This window comes from Entelurus aequoreus, linkage group LG25 (assembly GCF_033978785.1).
Source record: "Entelurus aequoreus isolate RoL-2023_Sb linkage group LG25, RoL_Eaeq_v1.1, whole genome shotgun sequence".
NCBI lineage: Eukaryota > Metazoa > Chordata > Actinopteri > Syngnathiformes > Syngnathidae > Entelurus > Entelurus aequoreus.
The window spans coordinates 6286079-6306562 of NC_084755.1; the positions used below are offsets into that span (position 1 = coordinate 6286079).

At 41.4% G+C, this 20484-nt stretch overlaps 1 protein-coding gene across 2 annotated transcripts in view; it reads right to left on the reverse strand.

Annotated features, from left to right (window-relative positions):
• Positions 1-342: 342 nt before the first annotated feature.
• Positions 343-20484, reverse strand: part of LOC133642538 (probable ATP-dependent RNA helicase DDX17) — a 23963-nt gene continuing 3821 nt past the window's right edge. For both annotated transcript variants that reach the window (XM_062036782.1, XM_062036781.1), the window contains exons 4-13: positions 20379-20484; positions 15981-16046; positions 15582-15723; positions 15321-15481; positions 14151-14323; positions 13969-14079; positions 13816-13877; positions 9227-9286; positions 3085-3315; positions 343-1423 (exon numbers count right to left, since the gene is read on the reverse strand). The exon at positions 20379-20484 is cut by the window's right edge and continues 28 nt beyond it. In XM_062036782.1, coding sequence (XP_061892766.1) covers positions 999-1423; positions 3085-3315; positions 9227-9286; positions 13816-13877; positions 13969-14079; positions 14151-14323; positions 15321-15481; positions 15582-15723; positions 15981-16046; positions 20379-20484 — 1537 coding nt within the window. In that variant the 3' untranslated portion in view covers positions 343-998. The remainder of the gene's footprint in view (positions 1424-3084; positions 3316-9226; positions 9287-13815; positions 13878-13968; positions 14080-14150; positions 14324-15320; positions 15482-15581; positions 15724-15980; positions 16047-20378) is intronic.

Here is a 20484-nt window from a genome sequence, read left to right on the forward strand (position 1 = left end):
GACAAAACCCAGGCACAAGCAGCACTACACTACACGACACTACACTACACTACACGACACTACACTACACGACACTACACTACACTACACGACACTACACAGTACACGACACTACACAGTACACGACACTACACTACACTACACTACACATCTAGACTCAAATGCTGCTTTGGACATGAAATGACGAGAGTGTTCATTGTGGCGTACCAAAAGTGAAAGTGAAAAGGAGGCTGAGAATATGTTTTTATCTCTGAAGAAGAGGACTTCAGAGTGCAGGATGAGGATAGAGAGGACTTCAGAGTGCAGGATGAGGATAGAGAGGACTTCAGAGTGCAGGATGAGGATAAAGAGGACTTCAGAGTGCAGGATGAGGATAGAGAGGACTTCAGAGTGCAGGATGAGGATGGAGAGGACTTCAGAGTGCAGGATGAGGATAAAGAGGACTTCAGAGTGCAGGATGAGGATAAAGAGGACTTCAGAGTGCAGGATGAGGATAAAGAGGACTTCAGAGTGCAGGATGAGGATAGAGAGGACTTCAGAGTGCAGGATGAGGATAGAGAGAGCGCTCAGCTGCTGTGTGCTTGCGAAGCCTGTGTAAATGTTTCATGTGTCAGGACGTTTGTACAATAAAGTGAGCAGGAAATGACGGTACTCACTTCCCCAAAGAGCAGGCCCACCTAGAAACAGCTGCTAGAGGAACGTGAACGATGACAAAGATGTTTTGCAGTTTGTGTGTAATCAGCTGGTGTGGATGAAGTGTAAGTTACTTTGCAGTTTGTGTGTAATCAACTGGTGTGGATGAAGTGTGAGTTACTTTGCAGTTTGTGTGTAATCAGCTGGTGTGGATGAAGTGTAAGTTACTTTGCAGTTTGTGTGTAATCAGCTGGTGTGGATGAAGTGTAAGTTACTTTGCAGTTTGTGTGTAATCAGCTGGTGTGGATGAAGTGTAAGTTACTTTGCAGTTTGTGTGTAATCAGCTGGTGTGGATGAAGTGTAAGTTACTTTCTTCCCGCAGGCAGCGGCGCTGGAGGCGGAGCAAACTGGTAGGCGGAGTGAGCCATCATAGGCTGGGTTGTGTTGAACTGCTGGCCCATTAGAGGCGGGGGGGCTGTCACCGTCCCCACCGGCATGGCGCTGTACTGGTTACTGCCGGTACTGTTAGCACTGCTCTGGTTGGAGGCGGAGCTGTAGCTGCGTCCTCCGTCCCTGCTGCTGCGATCCCTGTAAGAGGAGGAGGAGGAGGAAGAGGAGGAGGAGGCCAGGCGGTCCCCGTCTCGGCTGCTTCCGCCTCGACTGTCGCGGCCGTAGCTGCTGCTGCTGCTGCGGCCGTCCTTGGTGCCGCCCATTCGCCGCTCGCACTGGTCTTGGTACATCAAGTTGGGGTTGTTGGAGGTGGAGCTGCCTCGGAAACGTGGGCGAGCGCCTGGAACAAGGAGCAAGTATTTGGTTATGGCATCATAACCAGTGACCACGTTTTTCAGTAAAGCCAGTAATCAGATGCAAGTTACTTATCCACAAATCACCGTGCGTTATTATTTTTGTGGAGATAATCCTGGGGCCATACTTATCAAGCTTCTTAGAGTGCCATTTTACACTTAAGTCCTGAGAATTTGCGAAATTTAGTCCTACTCTCAAACTTAAGAATAAAAGCTTTTTATCAACGTTCTTAAGTCTAAGAATCACTCCTACTCTCCACGATATTTAAGAGACCTTCAGAGGTGTCTTAAGTGGTTAGGAGTTGCCAGCAGGGGATGGCACTGAGGCGAGAGAGACGTGCGCCAACGTTCAGGGAACGGAACAATGTTTTTTTTTTTTTTGATGACGAGCAGCTGATCAAACGGTATCGTTTAGACAGAGCAGATATTATTTTTGTCACAGATTTAATACTTTTCGATTCCTTGTTGATTTCTGCATGTGTCTGCAGTGGGCTAGTATATATAGAGCCACCCACACCAGTTTCAAATTAGTTGTCTAATTAATGAATTGGAAAGAAAATGTTATGACAGTAGCGTATGTGTGTGGCCGTGAGGTGAGTGACGTCAGTGAGTGTGTGGGCGAGAGAAGAGAGGGAGCGGTAGCGTGAGTGCCGGCGGGGACTAGTTTGTTTTGTATTATTTTGTAGTTTATTGTCAAAATATACACTCCCATTGTCCACTTAAATATTTCCAAGATATTTCTTTATTCTTAGACAAGGGATTCCCTTCCGTGATTGGTCATTTTTATGGACACAGAAATGACGTCACCTAAAATTGTGTTTACGGCACATAGTAATGTCGTAATTCAGCTCTGAGTGTGACACTTAAGATTCAGTCCTACACTTCGCTGAAAGTGTGAGTAAGACGCTTGATAACTAACTTTTAAGTGCAGCTTTCAGCGAAGAATTTATTTACTCTTAAGTCAACTCTTAGCAGACTTCTTAGGAGTCATTCTAAGAAGCTTGATAAGTACGGCCCCTGGAGTCTGGACCGGTCACTCACAGCTTGGAGGTTCAATGTGCATAATTACTTACTCACATGGCAATGTGTTTATGTGAGTTTGGATTGGGGTACGTATTTTTTTAATGGGGAAAGGCGTTAATGTCTCCTGTTTTCATCTTAGTGTTTTTGCTGGTGCCGTGAGTTTATCAAAGTGCAATTATCAATCCCAGTTTTTCCATCATTTCAATTTTAAAGAGTAATACTAACCGTCGGGCGTTTTATCGCAGTTATCATTAATACCCTTTCTCGTTACAGCTCTATTGTTGAGTCAGCCATTTGGCACCTTATGGACTCACCCTTATCATGGAGAAGAAACAACAAAATGCACACAACGCAGCCCCAAAGTCATCGAAAACGCAAACAGCCCCCGCACAGGCATATGACGGTAGCGCTCAGGAATGGAGAGAGAGATGGGCCATATTTTGACTTGTCAGCTAAAGATAAGCATGTTAAGGTGGGTTGTACAACACAACGTAACCAATAAAGTAACTTGTAATCCAACTCAGTTACTTTTAAAATAAAGTCATCACTAAGCAAGTTATTTCTAAAGGACGCATCACTAATGAAATTCCTTTTTGAACTTGATAGTAATAGTTGTGTGTCGTACTTCCGCCTCCACGACCAGTGTCCACCAGCTGCAGCAGTTTGGGGTTGATGGCCTGTCTGGCCTCCTCCAGAACCCGGAGCAGCTCGCGGGCCTGGCGGATGTTCCCCGGCGTGAAGAAGGTGTACGCCGTGCCTTTGTTGGTGCTGCGGGCCGTGCGGCCGATCCGATGGATGTAGTCCTCCGAGGAGTTGGGATAGTCATAGTTGATGACAAACTTGATGTCCTCCACGTCTTTGGGACATTGGGAGCAGTACAAAGGGGTTGAAGAGGGTCAGTGTGGCGGGAGAAGTTGGAGGAAGGGTGAAAAACAAGAATAATAGTCAGAAGCTAAATGGTGAATTTTGAAAGGGAGTAACAATCTGACACCATCACTTACCTGCCAAACACAACTACACTTCCATGACGGCCATGGAAAACATTTTCACTGGAATGACACTTACGATACAGTAGACTATCTGGACACTTACGATACAGTAGACTATCTGGACACTTACGATACAGTAGACTATGTAGACACTTACGATACAGTAGACTATCTGGACACTTAGGATACAGTAGACTACCAGGACACTTACCATACAGTAGACCAGGGGTCACCAACCTTTTTGAAAGCAAGAGCTACTTCTTGGGTAGTGATTAATGCGAAGGGCTACCAGTTTGATACACACTTCAATAAATTGCCAGAAATAGCCAATTTGCTCAATTTACCTTTAACTCTATGTTATTATTAATAATTAATATTTACACTTAATTGAACGGTTTAAAAGAGGAGAAAACACGAAAAAAATGACAATTACATTTTGAAACATAGTTTATCTTCAATTTCGACTCTTTAAAATTCAAAATTCCACCGAAAAAAAGAAGAGAAAAACTAGCTAATTTGAATCTTTTTGAAAAAATTCAAAAAATAATTTATGGAACATCATTTGTAATTTTTCCTGATTAAGATTAATTTTAGAATTTTGATGACATGTTTTAAATAGGTTAAAATCCAATCTACACTTTGTTAGAATATATAACAAATTGGACCAAGCTATATTTCTAACAAAGACAAATCATTATTTCTTCTAGATTTTCCAGAACAAAAATTTTAAAAGAAATTCAAAAGACTTTGAAATAAGATTTAAATTTGATTCTACAGATTTTCTAAATTTGCCAGAATAGTTTTTTTGAATTTTAATCATAATAAGTTTGAAGAAATATTTCACAAATATTCGTCGAAAAAACAGAAGCTAAAATGAAAAATTAAATTAAAATGTATTTATTATTTACAATAAAATAAATAAATGTACTTGAACATTGATTTAAATTGTCAGGAAAGAAGAGGAAGGAATTTAAAAGGTAAAAAGGTATATGTGTTTAAAACTCCTAAAATCATTTTTAAGGTTGTATTTTATCTCTAAAATTGTCTTTCTGAAAGTTATAAAAAGCAAAGTAAAAAATGTATGAATTTATTTAAACAAGTGAAGACCAAGTCTTTAAAATATTTTCTTGGATTTTCAAATTCTATTTGAGTTTTGTCTCTCTTAGAATTAAAAATGTCGAGCAAAGCGAGACCAGCTTGCTAGTAAATAAATACAATTTAAAAAATAGAGGCAGCTCACTGGTAAGTGCTGCTATTTGAGCTATTTTTAGAACAGGCCAGCGGGCTACTCATCTGGTCCTTACGGGCTACCTGGTGCCCGCGGGCACCGCGTTGGTGACCCCTGCAGTAGACTATGTAGACACTTACGATACAGTAGACTATGTAGACACTTACGATACAGTAGACTAGCTCACAAAAATACACCGCTCACATTTCACCAATCCTTTGATTTGTTCTGTGCTCAGAAGTTACAATATCAATGCCTTTTAGTAGAATCTTGCTAGCTTACTATGAGTTGGCGTGCTATTATTTTGGTCACTTTTGTAGGTATAGAACTAAGAGTCATAGTCATAGTGTCAAAGCACTTTGGGTTCCTTAAAAAAAGGTAGAAAAGCGCTATACAAGTACAACCCATTTACCATTTTACCATAGTTACTCGGAGCTAACTTTGTACGCTAGCATTTTAGTCAATGTTGTAGGTATAGAACTAAGAGTCATAGATACTTGGAGCTAACTTTGTATGCTAGCATTTTAGTCAATGTTGTAGGTATAGAACTAAGAGTCATAGATACTTGGAGCTAACTTTGTATGCTAGCATTTTAGTCAATGTTGTAGGTATAGAACTAAGAGTCATAGATACTTGGAGCTAACTTTGTATGCTAGCATTTTGGTCAATTTTGTAGGTATAGAACTAAGAGTCATAGATACTTGGAGCTAACTTTGTATGCTAGCATTTTGGTCAATTTTGTAGGTATAGAACTAAGAGTCATAGAAACTTGGAGCTAACTTTGTATGCTAGCATTTTGGTACATTTTGTAGGTTTAAAAACAAAAAGTCATGGATATTGTACATTTTGTAGGTGTGAAACTAAAAGTTTACTACTTTTAAATCATAGGAAGTTGTGGAAAAAAATATGTTTAGTATTCATGCAAAAACATTCCTAATTTGTCTTGCTACTCTGGTATAAATTGATTTCACTTCCTTTAATTCCAAGTCTTCAAAATGAGTTGAATTGACGTTCCAAATTCAGAATTTTGCCTGATATCAATGTTCAATTTCTACAGTATTGTCTGTTGAGGGAGAGGGAAGTCTGGACTTCTCTGCTTAGGCTGCTGCCCCCACAACCCGACTTTGGACAAGTGGAAGATGGATGGATTGTCCCTTGACTAGATCAAATACAGAGTTGGTTGAAATGTGAGGGTTGTACACACCTCTGTGGGATTCTGTACATGAATTATTGGGAAGTTTTGCTGAAAATAATTTGCTCATGTGAAATCCTGCCCACTGACCAGCAACAAATAACAAATGAGACATAAATAATTGATTGTAGAGGTAGGGAAGTGATTTGAGGTCTGTTTGTCATTCCAGTGGACCAAGGGTTGATTGGAGGGAATGTCCTGATGAAGGCTGGAGGAGGAGGAGGGTAAAAAGGGGAAGAGGGGTCACAGTACTTACCCTGCATCAGAGATCTAGTGATGACCTATAAAACTACCCCTCTGTCCCCCAAGCCCTTCGCCACTCACGGCAGATCTGCAGGCGTAGGACAAAAGCAGTCCCACCTGCCACCATTTAGTGTTTATGGCATGTAGAAGCTAAGTAAGGCTTTGGGGGGTCTTTGATGGGCGTGTCCTGAGTGTGCTACCATAGAGCCCACGTAACAAGAAACAGACGCTAAGGGGGAGAGTCTTTAGTGGACGGACCCTGTCAGTAGAGTCCTGTTGACAGTGGTCTGCTTTCATGGCTATGAAGACCAACACTTTAAAAGGCCTATAAGGCAAGGGTGTCCAAAGTGCGGCCCGGGGGCCGTTTGCGGCCTGAAACTATTTTTTTACGGCCTGCAAGTTCTATAAATACTATTACTAAAAAAAAACCTGAAGTGGAATAAAAGCGCAAACATGAGTATTGTAATGACTAAACGTTGAAATGTTGACACTAATAACGCAAAGTCATGCAGGCTGTTTTCTTTTCAACTGTCCTTGCTGACAAACTAACAATGAAACTAAATCAATGTTGGTGAATTATTGACCTAGTCAAGGTTCCAAATACTGCACATCAAATATTACACTTTGATAATGCATAGTTTGTGTTTTTGCCGTATCAAAACCAAGGTTTTCTTTGACAAAGAGCATAAAAAAAATGAGGTCAGATCTGAAGTTGATTTAGAGATTCAAACATTGAAAGTACATGTAAAAAAAAAAGATTTATTGTTAATATTTTTATGAGCGGGACCCTTTTGGATCCCCAAGACCTTTAGTGTATGTATTTTTAAAAATATGTCATTGTTCAAAAATATTAATGAATCAAAATCAATGTTGTTATTGAACTATTCAATTACTTCACATCAAATATTACACTTTTGCATATGTTGTGTGTTTACTATATTAAAAACCAAGGTTTTCATTGAGCATAAAACTAAATAAAATAAAATAAAACTTCAATCTGAAGTTGGTGTACAGATTCAAGCATTGAAAGTAGAGAAAAAAAAAAGACTTATTCTTTAACACTTTAAGGAGTGGGACCCTTTTGGATCCCCAAGACCTTCAGTGTCTTTTTTTACATGTTATTGCTAAAAAAATAATAATGAATCAAAAATCAATGTTATGAATTATTGACCTCTTCAAGCCTCCAATTACTTGACATCAAATATTCAATTTGGAAATTTTTTTGGGGGGGAATATTTCATATTTTATGTTTTTGCCACAACTAAAACAGTTTTCTTTGCTAAAAAGGGCATGAAACATTTTTTTTTTAAACAACCTATATATTGACGGATATATCTATATTTGATGTAGAGATTAAGGCTTTAAAGGAAGAAAAAAAAAAAAAGATTTACTAGGGATGTCCGATAATGGCTTTTTGCCGATATGCGATATTGTCCAACTCTTTAATTACAGATACCGATATCAACCGATACCGATATCAACCGATATATGCAGTCGTGGAATTAACACATTATTATGCCTAATTTGGACAACCAGGTATGGTGAAGATAAGGTACTTTTTTTTTAAAATTTGTAAAATAAGATAAATAAATTAAAAACATTTTCTTGAATAAAAAAGAAAGTACAACAATATAAAAACAGTTACATAGAAACTAGTAATGAATGAAAATGAGTAAAATTAACTGTTAAAGGTTAGTACTATTAGTGGAGCAGCAGCACGCACAATCATGTGTGCTTACGGACTGTATCCCTTGCAGACTGTATTGATATATATTGATATATAATGTAGGAAGCAGAATATTAATAACAGAAAGAAACAACCCTTTTGTGTGAATGAGTGTAAATGGGGGAGGGAGGTTTTTTGGGTTGGTGCACTAAAAAAACCCGATACCGATAATAAAAAAAAAACGATACCGATAATTTCCGATATTACATTTTAACGCATATATCGGCCGATAATATCGGCAGGCCGATATTATCGGACATCTCTATGATTTACTTTTCAACCTCTATGACTGAGACCCTTTCTGGTCCACAGGATCTTTAACATTTACCAAATTTAAAGGGAACCTTATGTTTTAAAAAAACTAAATATTGTATTGGTTTTAAAACTGAAAAACATCAAATTGGCCCTGCATGTTTTGGTTCTTCAGTGTGGTGTGGACACCCCTGCTATATAGGCACGAACGGAAGGGGCTGTTGGTAGGTGGTTTAAAGAAAGGGAAAAGGACATACAAAGACAGGTTGAAGAGTTGGACGTAAGAGAAAAGAGTTGGAAGATGACGAGTGAAGGAGGAAGTAAAGAAGGAAAGAACATTTACAGAGCGGTGACTCCTCCAGGCCAGGACTCCTGCCAGCCAGGACCAGACATGACGTCCGCAGAGGGAGAGGCCGGCCGCCACAGCCAGTGGTGTCGGGGGCTGAATCTGGAGGGGCATGTCAGAGGGCCGCCCACCAGCCACCTTCAGCTCCAGGTGGACGTGTCGCTCTTCTCGTGACGCACCACTGTGTCTCTAACGCCAATTGAGATCCGACTGTTCTGGTGCGGACACGCTTGGTTGATGATGTAGTGCGTCACTGGGGGGTGATGCCGTGGCCCGAGGGGAGCCAGACATTCGGATCAAATTTGAACGCCCGGCAGCCCCCTCCCCGATCAGCCAGGAAGTCGGTGTCCTGGCAAGGGGGGGGAGAGGCTCTGGCTTTGCAGCGGAGATGGCTGCGGAGGACTGTGATCAACCAGGCCGTCTCTCTCCCCAAAGTCGGCGTTCGATTAGTCATGCCTAGGTCCGGCTGCAGGCTCCCGAGGGCCTGTGTACTTCTAGTTGGCAGAAGAGAAACTTTGAAACACACAAAAGAAAATGAAAAGAAAACAAATGAACACAGAATTAGGTTAAAGGTCGATCTGCATTACTGGCCTCACCTAAAGTCAACTTTAACATGATTTGCTTCCTAGATACACAATGACCTACAAAGCAAAGCATCACATGGTTGTGCAAGACCAGATCTCTAACTCGACACCTTTCGCAACAAACATGCTCAGGTATCACTGATAACAAAAAGTCTGTGAGAATGTTTTGTGTGTGGTGCGAGTGACGTCTGAGCACTTGGGACATACCCAAACCACGGGAAGCCACGTCGGTAGCGATGAGGATGGGGGCTTTGCCACTACGGAACTCTAAAACACAAAGAAACGGTGTTGAGAGAAAAACACTGCAGTGTTGATCAACACACTCATGTCATCGGCCACAACATTAGGTACATTTTTACACTGAACAAATATAGAAACGCAACACTTTTGTTTTTGCTCTCCGTGTCCGCCCTTAGATGGGTAGGTTGTGAGTTCAAACCCCGGCCGAGTCATACCAAAGACTATACAAATGGGACCCATTACCTACCTGCTTGGCACTCAGCATCAAGGGTTGGAATTGGGGGTTAAATCACCAAAAATAATTCCCGGGCGCGGCACCGCTGCTGCCCACTGCTCCCCTCACCTCCCAGGGGGTGAACAAGAGGATGGGTCAAATGCAGAGGACAAATTTCGCCACACCTCGTGTGTGTGTGACAATCATTGGTACTTTAACTTTTAACTTTAATTTTTCATGAGTTCAACTCAAAGATGTAAAACTTTGACTCTCTACACTAAAGACCTATTCCTCTCAAATATTGTTGACAAATCTGTCTAAATCTGTGTTAGTGAGCATTTCTTCTTAGCCAAGATAGTCTATCCCACCTCAAAGGTGTGGCACATCAAGATGCTGATTAAAGCACGTGTGTGCCCACAAAAAAGGCCACTCTGAAATGTGCAGTTGTATCACACAGTACAAGGCCACAGATGTCGCAAGTTCTGAGGGAGCGTGCAGTCGGCATGCTGACTGCAGGAATGTCCACCAGAGATGTTGCCCGTTAATTGAACGTTAATAAAGATCTTCAGAGAATTTGGCAGTACATCCAACCGGCCTCACAACCGCAGAGCGCGTGTAACCGCACCAGCCCAGGACCTCCACATTCAGCAGGTGCACCTCCATGATCGTCTGAGACCAGCCACCCGGACAGCTGCTGCAACAATTGGTTTGCGTAACCAAAAAATGTCTGCATAAAATGTGAGAAACCGTCTCAAGGAAGCTCATCTGCATGCTCGTCGTCGTCATCGGGGCCTCCACCCGAATGCAGTCGTAACCGACTGGAGTGGGCAAATGCTCCTCTTTGATGGCGTTTCGCATGTTGGAGAGGTGTGCTCTTCACGGATGAATCTCGGTTTTCACTGTTCAGGGCAGATAACAGACAGCGTGTGGAGAGCGGTTCGCTGTTGTGAATGGAGTGGCCCATGGTGGGGGTGGGGTTATGGTATGGGCAGGCGTATGTTATGGACAACAAAGTCCAACAAAGTTAATTTTATTGATGACATTTTGAACGCACAGAGATAACGTGACAAGATCCAGAGGCCCATTGTTGTGCTATTCAGCCGGAACCATCACCTCATGTTGCAGTGTGACAATGCACGGCCCAATGTTGCAAGGTAAACAATTCCCGAAAGCTGATAACATTCCAGTTCTTGCATGGCCAGCATATTCACCGGACATGTCAGCCATTGAGCATGTTTGGGATGCTGTGGATCGGCGTGTTCCACTTCCTGCCAATATCCAGCAACTTGGCACAGCCATTGAAGAGGAGTGGACCAACATTCCACAGGCCACAATCAACACCCTGATCAACTCTATGCCAAGATGTGTTGCACTGCGGGAGGAAAATGGTGGTCACAGCACATACTGCAAAACTGCACTTTTCAGAGTGGCCTTTTATTCGGCCATGATCTCCTCCACACATGTGCAATAATCTTGCTGATTAATCAAGTTGGGATGGATTAACTTGGCAAAGAAGAAATGCTCACTAACACAGATTTAGACAGATTTGCTAATAATATTTGAGAGAAATAGGTATTTTGTGTGGGCAGCACGGTGGAGGAGGGGTTAGTGCGTCTGCCTCACAATACGAAGGTCCTTAGCAGTCCTGGGTTCAATCCCGGCATCGGGATCTTTCTGTGTGGAGTTTGCATGTTCTCCCCGTGACTGCGTGGGTTCCCTCCGGGTACTCCGGCTTCCTCCCACCTCCAAAGACATGCACCCGGGGATAGGCCCCTCCCACCTCCAAAGACATGCACCCGGGGATAGGTTGATTGGCAACACTAAATGGTCCCTAGTGTGTGAATGTTGTCTGTCTATCTGTGTTGGCCCTGTGATGAGGTGGCGACTTGTCCAGGGTGTACCCCGCCTTCCGCCCGATTGTAGCTGAGATAGGCTCCAGTGCCCCCCACGACCCCGAAGGGATTAAGCGGTAGAAAATGGATGGATGAGGTCTTTTGTGTATACAGTAAACGTTTTAGGATTTAGATCTTTGAAAAATGGGAGCAAAAACAAAAGTGTTGCATTTATATTTTTGTTGAGTATAGAATCAAACACAAGATCTGAACATTCTGACTTTGCAAAGATAACACTGAGTTACGATTGACACGGTCAGAGACACACCATGATTTCATGCCAAATCTATAGCTGCTCACTGTTTTATTATTGTTTTTAATTTTCACATTTTTGGGGTATAGAAAAGTTTTAAAGGGGTCATATTATGCCAAATCCACTTTTTTGTCTGTTGTTGGCACCTGTTTTTGTGTATTTAGAATCCCATAAGTGCCGAAATTTTGAATTTAAACCATGGAGGGCTTGCGGAGATATTTATCCACTATGACCCCCTCCCATACCTGTGGAACATTCCGCCGCAGAGCCTCAGGACTGCAGAGACCAGGAATATTTATAAATAAGATTAATAAAAGTCTTTAATCGATCATTTTAGATTCTGCTTCTGTTCATAATTTTTATTTAGATTTTTTTCTATTCTATTTATTGCTGTTAATACTATTATCACTGAGGTTTTTTTGCATTCTTTTTTAAATTACACTACTGTTCAAAAGTTTGGGGTCACCCAAACAATTTAGTGGAATAGCCTTCATTTCTAAGAACAAGAATAGATTGTCGAGTTTCAGATGAAAGTTCTCTTTTTCTGGCCATTTTGAGTGTTTAATTGACCCCACAAATGTGATGCTCCAGAAACTCAATCTGCTCAAAGGAAGGTCAGTTTTGTAGCTTCTGTAACGAGCTAAAGTTTTTTCAGATGTGTGAACATGATTGCACAAGGGTTTTCTAATCATCAATTAGCCTTCTGAGCCAATGAGCAAACACATTGTACCATTAGAACACTGGAGTGATAGTTGCTGGAAATGGGCCTCTATACACCTATGTAGATATTGCACCAAAAAGCAGACATTTGCAGCTAGAATAGTCATTTAGCACATTAGCAATGTATAGAGTGTATTTCTTTCAAGTTAAGACTAGTTTCAAGTTATCTTCATTGAAAAGTACAGTGCTTTTCCTTCAAAAATAAGGACATTTACATGTGACCCCAAACTTTTGAACGGTAGTGTATATAGCACTTTTTTGTCCTGTCCAGCTACTTAGGCAAATCATATTGTTGATGTAGATGATTTATATCTGCTGTACAGATTTACTTTACAAAAGAGAAGTGTGGGATACTTCTCTTGTTGCCATATTTGTATTTGACTTGATCAATTGTATTTATATTGTTATTTGGCGCAGGCGGACCTCAGCAGGAGGGGATAGAAGGAGAAGAAAAGGAAGACAAAGGGGGAAATTGCTGGGACAAGAGGGGGAGAAGACAAAGAGACAACAACAACAACAACAACAGAAAAGGATCAGCAAATAGAATATGTACAAATATGATAGTAAAAGTGAAAGCAAGAGAGGAAGTTAGTGAAGTAAATAATAATGACACAAAAATGACAATGAACATTATTACACAACAAATGGAGCAATACCAATACCACTATTGATAATAACAATAATTATCTCTATTGACAACAATACAATTATTTCAAATGCAACAATACATATATGTAATGATAACTTGGATTACAAAAGAAAGCAGATAAATGGAGGGGAAGAAAGAGAAGCGAACTGTGTTAACCTTGTAGATTGTTATAGTAATCTAGGTTACGCCTTGTCAGTGTGCCATGTGTTACCCAGTTTTAGCGCTTTTTCTCAAGAGACTCAAAGCACTTTCCATAGTGAAACCACATGACCTACGTGGTTAAGCTACATTTAAACCCGTGTGGGTGACACTGGGAGCAAAGTGGGTCGAGTGTCTTGCCCAAGGACACGACAGCACTGATGCAGGCAGGATGGCGCAAGCTGGAATCGAACTTGGAACCCTCAAGTTGCTGGCACGGCCGCTCTACAACCTAAGTCACTTTGCACCACGTTTAACACCCCAAAGGAGGCAATGCCATGTTTTGTTATTGTCGAAGGTGCCGTGTGTGTTTGCTGCATGTTTTCTCTTTTAGGGCGTCGAAAGCACTTTGTGTTGCAACTTGCAGGAGCATGAAAAGTGTGATATGAATAAAGTTTGATTGATATGGTAAATGGTTGACAGTTTCAACAAACATATGTCCAAGATGCGACCTGATTACAACTGCAACCATTGACCAATTAATTTGATTTGAAAACATGAAGATGAAGCAACTACTGTGCATACTGAGAGGCGTGTGTACGAGCACGAGTACAGTTCTTATCTTATCTTTAGGCTGAATGTTGTAGCCGGTGAGTATATAAACTCTAGTATTGTAACGCTTTGTTGTACCTGACAACACCCAGTCCCTCTCCGGTTGGCTTTTGTCTCCGTGAATGCACATGGCCGGCCACCTACAAGGCAAAGCAGCAACCCAGGTTGGTGGAGCGCTCTTGATACTTCCTGTGTCGTTAAGAGTAACAGGTGACAGCGTCCTCAGCTCACCCATCGCGTCTCATCCTACGTGTGAGGTCATCGCACCGCTTCTTGGTCTCCACAAAGATGATGGTCTTGTTCTCTTTTTCGGCCATGATCTCCTCCATCAGCTGGATCAGCCTGAGGGTAAGAAGAGATGTAAACACACAAGTACAAACAAACACCGACCAGCTATTTGGAGAGTAGTTTACTTGCGGTCCTTTTCGCTATCCATGCACACGTCCACTATCTGGAGGATGTTGTGGTTGGCACTGAGCTCAAGGGCTCCGACGTTAATCTGCACGTAGTCTTTAAGGAAGTCTTCAGCCAGCTGGCGCACCTCTTTGGGCCAGGTGGCGCTCCACATCAGCGTCTGTCTATCCGGCTGGATATTGCACAATTCAATCTTTGAAAAGGTGGAACTAGCGCCGGGCAATACAACAATATCTATATCGCGATTAAGACGTAATCAATATCAATAAAAAAAAAATTTTTTTATTTTGTCGGAAGAAACTAAAAGTATGGAAGCAAGGTTGGTTGCATGGACAAAGACACTCGCTCTCTGGTGAGCGAGCAACGCAGGCAGTGATCACTGATCAGTGGGAGTAACGCGTTAACAGCCAATCAGGTAACAGTATCAACTATTAGGTATGCTTGGAGCATCTTGTTGTCTTGCGTTTAATTCTGTGCACGGAGTGAGAAGAGAAAGTAAAAATGAAGAAATTGCAGATACAGCAGGAAGTCTCCTGGACAGTATGGCAGTTTTTAGATTTTTTTCCAAAAGGACCGTAGTCAGATCAATGTGGTCTGTAAATGATGCAAGGCAAGACCGCTAATACCACACCACCTTAGCCGCGCTCACCCTTTAGAGCACAGCTGTAACTTCCTGCCACTAAACCTGCAGAAAATAGTTTCTCTCTGTTTATATTTTTACACCTTGCACTATTTTCTTACACTTTATGAACCATTTCTTACATGTTCCTTATTTTGGCACCTTCACTTTAAGATCTTATTGTTAAGTGTTCAATGTGATTTTACAATTGTGTTTATATTGAGTGTTTTCCATGCTTGTGTTGACATTTCCTTTCTGCCTTGATAGCTGAGGGATTATAATCAGAGGAAGTTCAATCAATCAATCAATCAATGTTTATTTATATAGCCCTAAATCACAAGTGTCTCAAAGGGCTGTGCAAGCCACAAGTTACAATTTAAATACAATTTTTTACAATTTGGTCCTTATTTTCTAAAAAAAATACCAATAATTATCGATATCGACGATACAGAACACTTCAGCTATATCCCCCAGCCCAACATCAAACATGTTTTTTCTGCCTTTTAAATTCACAATCCCATTAGATAATAGAGTATATTAAAGGTCTTACCCTGATCTGGTCCACAATTTTGCGAATCTGCGGTTCAAATCCCATGTCCAGCATGCGGTCAGCCTCATCCAGTACCAAATATGTGCAGCGCTCCAGGTTGGTCTTTCCCGCCTCAAGGAAGTCAATCAGACGGCCCGGAGTGGCAATGCAGATTTCAACCCCTTAGAAGGGAAACATAGGTCCAATATATTTGTGTTGCCTTACACAAACCCAACTACATCACTTAACAATTGAACAGTAAGACAAGTCCACGGTCAGTACCTCTCTCCAGGTCTCGAATCTGGGGTCCTTTGGGAGCGCCCCCATACACACAAGTGCTTTTGATGCGAGATGATTTCCCATAGTCATGCGCCACCTGCTGGACCTGCTGCGCCAGTTCTCTCGTGGGGGCAAGGATCAAGCACTACACGGTACACAAAAATACTATGAGAACCCGGAGGGTAACATGCATTACAATTGCCGTTGAAGGCAAAACAATATGTCAATTTATTCCGTACTTCTATCAGGCTTGTACAAAATTCATTTGAAGAACTGGAATTTTAATTAAATTGGCTCCACCCCACATGTTTCACAATTCAAATTCATGGAATTGGACTTTGGGGGTCATTCTAAATTTATTTCAGAATATTGAACAAGCCTGATTCTGTACAGGCTACTCACAACGGGTCCATCTCCACGCTCCAAGTAGGACTGGTGGTTGATGTGCACAATGGCAGGCAGGAGATACTGTGAAAACACAAAGAAGGGAAGAATTACTTTCATTCCTACGAAAATAATAATACATTCTTTGTACCGTACTTTCCGGACCACAGGACGCACCGGATTATAAGGCACACTGTCGATGAGTGTGTCTATACAGGTCTATTTTCATACAAAAGGCGCACTGGTTAATTAGGCGCATTAAAGGGGTCATATTATTATTTTCTAAATGTAAAAGACTTCCTTGTGGTCTACATAACATGTAATGGTGCTTCTTTGCTCAAAATGTTGCATCATCTTTAAGTCGCTTTCTGACAGTTGCTTCAGGATGCGCCGTTTTGTGGGCGGTCTTATTTACGTGCCTCCACTTGGACAGCGTCTTCTCACCGTCATCTTTGTTGTAGCGGTGTAGCGTGCAAGGACGGGAGTGGAAGAAGTGTCAAAAGATGGAGGTAATGACATTCAATCAATAATGTGTCCCGTGAAAAACTGTCCGACCGGAAAGTTCCTTGGGTGAATAATGTAAAGTCACTACGCCGGTATGTTTTAGCGCTTTCATGGCGAGTTTACTGACAGATATAAGTAAGAACTTTACACTACTTTATATTAGAAATGGCAACAGCGGAGGATGAATGTCACATAACAAGAAGATAGAGAAAATGGAAGAAGCTTATCGACTACGGTGTCGGCACGGACTACAAAGGCGGACTTGCGCAAATTTTCAGGACTTATGCAGATCCCAAATACACATAAGGTAAGAAAAGTTGATTTTGCATAATATTGCCAAATAAAAAGCCAGATAATATGCTAATAGGTGCCATTTTGGGGTTCTTGTACACACACCATAATAATACTCATATGTTGAAGCACAGTACGTCTGACTATGGTAGCCGTAATGCTCCGATAATCCATCAAGCGGTGCGGCTTCATAGCTTAACAAAGTCGTACTAAAACATTTTGACAGATTTTTGAGTGCCGTGTGTAATGTTCTATATTCTGAATGGGACAATTAAAGCTTTGGTGTTGTTTACTGGCGTCATCTTGCAGTCCACACGTATCTCTTATGTGTGACTGCCATCTACTGGTCACACTTATCATTACACTATGTACCAAATAAAATAGCTTCGAGGTCGGCAAGCACAACCAGAATTATTCCATACATTAGGTGCACCGGGTTATAAGGCGCACTGTCAATTTTTGAGGAAATGAAAGGATTTTAAGTGCGCCTTATAGTCCGAAAAATACGGTACCACAAACAGGCGACATTTCATACCGTGCACACAAATGTTATGTACAAAAAATCTGCCTTCACAGAGCTCAAATGTTGCACACTGCAATTTCAGTTACCCATTTAGCTACTTTTCAATACAATAAGTCTGTCATAGTTCATGTTCATTTTTTGCATGAATGCTTAAAGGCCTACTGAAATGAATTTTTTTTATTTAAACGGGGATAGCAGATCTATTCTATGTGTCATACTTGATCATTTCGCGATATTGCCATATTTTTGCTGAAAGGATTTAGTATAGAACATCGACGATAAAGATTGCAACTTTTGGTATCTGATAAAAAAAAGGCTTGCACCTACCGGAAGTAGCGTGACGTAGTCAGTTGAACATATACGCAAAGTTCCCTATTGTTTACAATGATGGCCGCATGAAGTGAGAGAGATTCGGACCGAGAAAGCGACAATTTCCCCATTAATTTGAGCGAGGATGAAAGATTTGTGGATGAGTAAAGTGCAAGTGAAGGACTAGTGGGGAGTTGAAGCTATTCAGATAGGGAAGATGCTGTGAGAGCCGGGGGTGACCTGATATTCAGCTGGGAATGACTACAACAGTAAATAAACACAAGACATATATATACTCTATTAGCCACAACACAACCAGGCTTATATTTAATATGACACAAATTAATCCTGCATAAAAACACCTGCGTGTTTGTTATGCTAGCTCCTAGCTCCTCTGCTAGCTCCTAGCTCCATAGAACACGCCAATACAATTCAAACACCTGATCAACACACACAATCACTCAGCCCAAAAGACCGTTCACCTAACCCAAGGTTCATAAAGCTTATATATTTTTTAAAAGTTACGTACGTGACGCGCACATACGGTCAAGTTGTCAAATGTTTAGCAGCCAAGGCTGCATACTCACGGTACCTGATATTCAGCTGGGAATGACTACAACAGTAAATAAACACAAGACATATATATACTCTATTAGCCACAACACAACCAGGCTTATATTTAACATGACACAAATTAATCCTGCATAATAACACCTGCGTGTTTGTTATGCTAGCTCCTAGCTCCTCTGCTAGCTCCTAGCTCCATAGAACACGCCAATACAATTCAAACACCTGATCAACACACACAATCACTCAGCCCAAAAGACCGTTCACCTAACCCAAGGTTCATAAAGCTTATATATTTTTTAAAAGTTACGTACGTGACGCGCACATACGGTCAAGTTGTCAAATGTTTAGCAGCCAAGGCTGCATACTCACGGTACCTGATATTCAGCTGGGAATGACTACAACAGTAAATAAACACAAGACATATATATACTCTATTAGCCACAACACAACCAGGCTTATATTTAATATGACACAAATTAATCCTGCATAAAAACACCTGCGTGTTTGTTATGCTAGCTCCTAGCTCCTCTGCTAGCTCCTAGCTCCATAGAACACGCCAATACAATTCAAACACCTGATCAACACACTCAATCACTCAGCCCAAAAGACCGTTCACCTAACCCAAGGTTCATAAAGCTTATATATTTTTTAAAAGTTACGTACGTGACGCGCACATACGGTCAAGTTGTCAAATGTTTAGCAGCCAAGGCTGCATACTCACGGTACCTGATATTCAGCTGGGAATGACTACAACAGTAAATAAACACAAGACATATATATACTCTATTAGCCACAACACAACCAGGCTTATATTTAACATGACACAAATTAATCCTGCATAATAACACCTGCGTGTTTGTTATGCTAGCTCCTAGCTCCTCTGCTAGCTCCTAGCTCCATAGAACACGCCAATACAATTCAAACACCTGATCAACACACACAATCACTCAGCCCAAAAGACCGTTCACCTAACCCAAGGTTCATAAAGCTTATATATTTTTTAAAAGTTACGTACGTGACGCGCACATACGGTCAAGTTGTCAAATGTTTAGCAGCCAAGGCTGCATACTCACGGTACCTGATATTCAGCTGGGAATGACTACAACAGTAAATAAACACAAGACATATATATACTCTATTAGCCACAACACAACCAGGCTTATATTTAATATGACACAAATTAATCCTGCATAATAACACCTGCGTGTTTGTTATGCTAGCTCCTCTGCTAGCTCCTAGCTCCATAGAACACGCCAATACAATTCAAACACCTGATCAACACACACAATCACTCAGCCCAAAAGACCGTTCACCTAACCCAAGGTTCATAAAGCTTATATATTTTTAAAAAGTTACGTACGTGACGCGCACGTACGGTACGTGTTATGCTAGCTCCTAGCTCCTATGCTAGCTCCTAGCTCCATAGAACACGCCAATACAATTCAAACACCCGATCAACACACACAATCACTCAGCCCAAAAGACTGTTCACCTAACCCAAGGTTCATAAAGCTTATATATTTTTAAAAAGTTACGTACATGCGCAAAAAAAAGTTGCGCACATACGGTCAAGCGATCAAATGTTTAGAAGCCAAAGCTGCATACTCACAGTAGCACGTCTGCGTCTTTGTCATCCAAATCAAAGTAATCCTGGTAAGACTCTGTGTTGTCCCAGTTCTCTACAGGCGTCTGTGTATCGAAGTCAAAAGTCCTCCTGGTTAGAGTCTCTGTTATCCGAGTTCTTCCATCTTGACTGCATCTTTCGGGAATGTAAACAAAGAAGCGCCGGCTGTGTACTGTTGTGGCTGACTACGTTCGAAAAATACGTCCATTTCGCACCGACAACTTTCTTCTTTGCTTGCTCAGCTTCCTTCTTCATAATGCAATGAACATGATTGAAACAGATTCACAAACACAGATGTCCAGAATACTGTGGAATTATGAAATGAAAACAGAGCTTTTTCGTATTGGCTTCAATGTGGAAGGCATACCCGTGTTCGCCGGGCTACGTCACGCGCATACGTCATCCTCAGAGGCGTTTCGAACCGGAAGTTTAGCGGCAAATTTAAAATGTCACTTTATAAGTTAACCCGGCCGTATTGGCATGTGTTATAATGTTAAGATTTCATCATTGATATATAAACTATCAGACTGCGTGGTCGCTAGTAGTGGCTTTCAGTAGGCCTTTAAAAAAGCATTTTATTGAAAAAATGTCTCACCGACAGAGTCTTTCCTGAGCCGGTCTGAGCAATGCCCACCATGTCTCTCCCACTGAGGGCGAGTGGGAATCCTTGAGCCTGAATGGCTGTCGGCTCCTTAAACTTC